Genomic DNA, 5871 nt, shown 5'->3' with positions numbered 1-5871 from the left:
ATCCCCTTCATCTATAAAAGGGGTACGCTTCCTCCAACAAAGGGGACGAACTCTTGACGGAGAAGTTGAACACACACGACACTTCATACATAGCTGAGCAGCGACTAAGCTCTTGGCGACCTTTTTTTATCATTCCATCAGAGACTTGGGACCAGTCCCTCTCTCGATCGTTTGCACCCCCTGCTATGAACCTTTTTTCGATGCTAATAACACAAGCAGCAATAGACTGGACGTAGGGACATTCTGCCCGAACCAGTATCAACCTTGTGTCCTTTAGCGCACCATCCAGGCCTAACGCGCATAATCACAAATTTACTAGCCGGTGTTTGTTTGAAACACCGACAATGCGTGTCCCTCCTCAACCGATGCAGCGGCTTCACATCATCATCGCTGGTGTCCTAAAGCAGGCAAGCAGAAGATGCAGAGAGGTTTCACAATTCAATGCAATCCATTGCCCTTTCCCTTTGGATTGGAATCTTGGATGGTGCCATGGTGGCGTTGGCGTCGAGGGAACCCGAAGCTCTGCGCACTTGTCGGACGGAACAAATAGGCACGCAGGCCGATCGGTCGGTATGCAGTAGTCTTGGCGTCATTAAAAACCTCATCTCTCGCTGTGCCTACTCCATATGTGTGTGCTCGCTCTTCTCACAAGCCACATCCCAAATGCTGCCTCTGCTTCCCCTCCACTAGTAGTGGTGCTAGCCGGTGGCGGGCGGGCGATGAGGTTGAGGTCGGTCACTCCGCTCTCGATTCTAGCTCGAGGGTTGGCCACTGGCAGTTAGGATTTATTTCTGCCTTCTCGTCCTCTTTGGCTACCCAGCCGGCGAGCGGAGGTGGTGTGCACATACTTAAATTCATTCTTTTTTTTGTAGCCTGAGGTCTGCACGGCGCTCAAGGCTTGGAACTGCATGCTCGACGCCAGTGTCAACGGCGCCGAGCTTGGCGCCAGCATCTACAGCGCCGAGCTGCCTGCCACGTCAGTGTCACGTCTGCGTCGAGCCTAAGACCTCGATGCCAAAGACACTGGCATCGAGACGTGTTAGCTCGACGCCAGCATCGATGGTGCCGAGCTAAGAGTCCAGATTCTGAAATCTTTCCTCCAGAGGTCTATTTATAAGAAACTTTCAAAAAAACAGCTAACAAATAAAAAATTCGGAGCATATGCTCCTATCCCATGGGTATTGGATGTGCATGTAGTGCAGGACACCCATCCCACGCATATCCAACAGTTATGGGATGGGAGTATATGTGGTTGAAGGAAAAAAAAAAGGAAACGCGTTATTTAAGTTTCATCTACGAATTCGTACAAGACGGATAATCGGACATCCGTTTTTGTCACTATCCCTTTAGAATAAAAAAACCAGCCAATTCTAATTCACAAACAAACCTTTCTAGGAGGAACCGTATCCAACATTTGTGAGAAAACAAGCTCTAACGCTAACCTTATGTTGTCGATCAAACTTATTCTCTAGGTTCCTCGCAAAAAAAAAACTACGTATTGATGCTGATGGTCAATTTTTTTTAAAAAAGTTTGTCAAAAAGAAATGAAAAAAAGGACTTACATATACTGTGGTAATGATGTCGATGCGTGTAAGGCTGTCCGCACTGCTATCCCTCTAAATTCCACCTCTAAAGGAATATTCTCATCCTAGTCACCCACTTACAGTACCATCTCCCGCACCCATATTCTCTCTATATCAAACTCTATCCCATTTTCTCTAAATTTTTAATCCCTCTCCCTCTCTCCCCTCCCTCCCACCGAGCACGTGCATGGGGCCCACCTCGTCTTTACCATTTCGCCGTACGCTCTCTGTATTTCGCGTTCCTCTCTCCTCCCCTTATTTCCCAGTGCAAGATACAGGCCTGCGCTGCGGCGATTTCTTCCGCTATACGGACATATAGGGCGGCATACAGGTGCCCGGTGCGGACAGCCTAAATAAATAATATCAGCAACCAGACAAGGACGGGGCACCAACCACTGCACCAGAAACTGTAGGCCGTAAAAACGAAAGACAGCAACACAATCAATCATGCGTAGTTAAGAGCATAAAACAAAAAAGAAAGAAGGAAAATTTCCAAATAGGACAAGGACAAGAGACCGTCATCATCCTGTCATCCTCCAAACCCAAGAGGCCTAGAAGACCAACAGCGGGGTGGGCCCCACCGGGCTAGCCCAGCTAGCGGACGCGCTCCCAACTCGGCCTGGCCTGCAGCTGCAGGACCGCCTGCCATGTGGCTGGCACCACGGCACGTCGCCGTCCGACGCGCCATTCTCGAGTTGAATCTCGGGTCAACGCGCCGCGCGCGGCCTCGCTCGGTGACGTATAAGTAGCCGAGCCACCGAGCCCACCAAGATTCACCATGCCATGCCCGCCGTGATCCATCGACGTAGGACTAGCAGGCGGCAGCAGCAGCTTATTCGATCGGCTCGCGCCATTGCACCGCAGCAGCGTTCGGCGGCACCATGTCGTCGTCACCGGAGACGGAGGCCGGCAGCAGCAGCAAGAAGTTCAAGGGCGTGCGGAAGCGCAAGTGGGGCAAGTGGGTGTCGGAGATCCGGCTGCCCAACAGCCGCGAGCGCATCTGGCTGGGCTCCTACGACGCCCCCGACAAGGCCGCGCGCGCCTTCGACGCCGCCTTCGTTTGCCTCCGCGGCCGGGGCGCCGCGGGCGCGGACCTCAACTTCCCGGAATCGCCGCCGCCGTGCCGGGCCGGAGGGTGCAGCAGCGACCCGCGGGAGGTGCAGGCGGCCGCGCTCTCCCACGCCAACCGCGCCGCCGTCACGGCCCAGGCGGCCGCGGCGCTCATCATGGACGACGCCGACGGCGGCTGCTCGGCGCCGCCGTGGGACTATTACTACTCCGTGGCTCACGACGTGGGCAGCGGCGTCCTTGGTGGCGCTGCTACCAGCGCGGCGGAGGTGGTGGCGCCCGTGCGCGCCGACGGGAGCATCGACTGGCGGCCCGTCATGGCGCACCCGCCGCCGCTCTTCTCCCCTACCGGCTGGGGCAGCAATGCGTACGACTTCCTGCAGGTGCCGCCGCCTGCGGCGGCCGTGGCCGACGATGACATGCTGGATGACGGTATCCATGGCGCGAGCGCTTCCCTCTGGAGCTTCGACTCGAGAGACTCCTACTTCAGATACTAGCAAAGCAAGCTACATCGATATCGTCTACATGCATGCTGATGCTGTACAAGGCTACGCTGCACGCTGCTACAAGATGGTGGCGCCATGGCGGCGCATGCATGCATCTCGACAGCTAGCTGCATGCATCCTGCATTGCTACACGCCCGGCATTATTAATTACATGCATGCATGCTCACTAAGTCACTACTGAAGTACAGATCATATCGAGTATATATGATCAGTGACCTTTTTAACGAAATTTTGGGGTAATGATGGATACATGGTAAGTAGAATTCATCAAGCAAGAGAGCGTAGAGTTTTTGCAAAAAAAAAAAAAATTGGAAAAAAAGTCTGTGTGTAATAATGTATAGCTCCCCTTTCCTTAACCTTGTTTTAGGGGCGCTTGAAAAAGGTTGTAATTTTATGGCAGTATCTATCCTACTGATGAGGTCTTTTACATGTCCAACTCATGTGCATGCTTTCAGTTAAAGCCTATAGGCTACTGGCTATATATATTTATTATCATCTAAATAAACGCGGGAATATTTTTTCATGTATCGGTCATGCATATTCATCAGCAACTTTTTTTTTTTTGCGAGGATATTCATCAGCAACTTGCAACATACTAGATCACATCGTTTTCAAGCATGTGTCTTATAGTACCGAATAGTATATTATCCATCATGATCCCACGCACTGTCCATTTCCCTATGGTGCATATATATGATGATGCTGTAATACAATAATCTTGCATTGCCAGGGTTATTATTACTAATTAAGTGTTGTTTTATTTGGATACTATGATGCAGTCTCTAAACATAACTTTAAAGAAAACAATTTAGTTCCGATAGCATATATTAATTTATTCTTATAATAGCTAGTTCAAATACTCGTTAAAGATGCTTGTAATAACTTTTGAAAAACACATTAAAAACGAATTATTACTCAGTGCTAACCAGGGTGCAGTGGCCGAGTTCTAGTTCTAGATTGGAGAGACCATCGATCTAATTTTCTGGATTTATTCAGAAAGAAAACTATGTTATTCATTCAAGGGAGAATTGTTTGTTGGACATCCAAAGTGATGGTTATTTGCTGGCGGACATCCCGTTTTGAGCAGTTTGTCAGAAGACACTCTGGTTCGGTGAAATTAGGCCAGAGAACACCACGGACCGGTTGCAGTGAGACGAGGAGAGAAAATTTTTTGTTTTGGACATCCGTGACGTCGTGTCTGTGTGAATAACAAGATATATGTGACGATGACTTTGTCAACTTTAAGATCTGAGAGCTTAATTAGTCTCTATGGGATCCTTGTAGACGTAAGATACGTGTGCCTATGTTGGTACTAAGAAGCTTGTAGATGTAAGGTACGTGTGCCTGTGTTGGTAGTAGGGCGATAGTGTGCGTGTGAGACGTGAGTGACTGTCTACATTTGTGTGCTTTGTTTCAAAAATAAAAGAAAAACGTGGTAAAAGTTCTGCCAATCAGCTAAAAGCAGGGAAGATGCCTGCTATGGCATGCGGCAGCGACAGATACTTTTTCCTGTTCACTTGGTTGATAAGTTACGAATAAAAATACAGTTGACTAATTTGTTGTTAGAGAAAAATACTATTCATTGATTAAAAAAATATGATTTATAAGCCAAGCGAACAAGGCGAAGGCTTTTGTCAAGCTCAGGAAAGTTTTCCACCTCTGGTAAAAAAATGTGTTTATTTTCTAATATTGCAATTATTGAACACATAAAAATGATACGGGTAAATTTTTCTAAACAACCACAGCGCTACAACAAAAGATTTGTATATATGTTTATAGATGTATATAATAGCGGCCATACTTGAAAGGATCAAGATGTCCAAGAGGAGGGGGTGAATTGAGCTAATTATAAATTTCTTTGCAATAATCAAATTCTATGGTTAGCCCAATTAACCCCTAGCGTCTAGAAAGTGTTTCTATTGATCTAACGCACAAAAGTTTTGCACCCTAAGTTTTAATCCTACTCTAGCATGGTAATTCTAGGAATGTAAATGACAAGTATTGAATTGCTCAAAGTAAATGCTTAAAGTAAAGAGAGTAGAAGGAACGCGACGATGTTTTACCGAGGTATCAGAGAGTCGCCACTCTCCACTAGTCCTCGTTGGAGCACCCGCACAAGGGTGTAGCTCCCCCTTGATCCGCACAAGGATCAAATGCTCTCTACGGGTTGATTCTTTGACACTCCATCGTGGTGAATCACCCACAACCGCTCACAACTTAAGTTGGGTCACCCATAAGCTCCGCCGGATGATCACCGAACTCCCAATCACCACTAAGCCGTCTTGGTGATGGCGATCACCAAGAGTAACAAGCATGAACTCTCACTTGACCACGACAAGCATAATAAGAAGGGTGGATGCACACTTTGCTACTCTTGATCTCACTAATGATGGCTCTCTTTGGGATTCTCAAATCTCAATCACCTCACTAGGACATTGCTCTTCTTGACACTCTCTAAGGTGTTTCTCAGCTGTTGGAATGAGCAAAAGTACCCCCACACACGAATGAAGGTGGTATTTATAACATGGGATGAAAAACGAACCGTTATGTGCCTCTGCGAGGTGACCGGACGCGCCGGTCAATTTACCCCGAACTCCAGTGTTTACAGTGTGACTGGACGCTGGCCAGCGTCCGGTCAGCACTAACTGGACGCGTCCTGTCGCAATTTACCCTCACTAGAACCTTACCGATGTCGACCGGATGCTGGACCTCCA

At 48.3% G+C, this 5871-nt stretch overlaps 1 protein-coding gene across 1 annotated transcript; it reads left to right on the top strand.

The window, feature by feature from the left end:
• The first annotated feature begins 2376 nt into the window (after positions 1 to 2376).
• On the top strand, positions 2377 to 3673 carry LOC136475031 (ethylene-responsive transcription factor ERF017-like). The gene has a single exon (XM_066472588.1). It carries the CDS (start codon positions 2465 to 2467, stop codon positions 3146 to 3148), a length of 684 nt encoding a protein of 227 aa, XP_066328685.1. The 5' UTR covers positions 2377 to 2464; the 3' UTR covers positions 3149 to 3673.
• Positions 3674 to 5871: the final 2198 nt, after the last annotated feature.

Source organism: Miscanthus floridulus, chromosome 8, assembly GCF_019320115.1.
Source record: "Miscanthus floridulus cultivar M001 chromosome 8, ASM1932011v1, whole genome shotgun sequence".
Classification (NCBI taxonomy): Eukaryota; Viridiplantae; Streptophyta; class Magnoliopsida; order Poales; family Poaceae; genus Miscanthus; species Miscanthus floridulus.
This window is presented reverse-complemented; position numbering and strand designations above follow the sequence as displayed.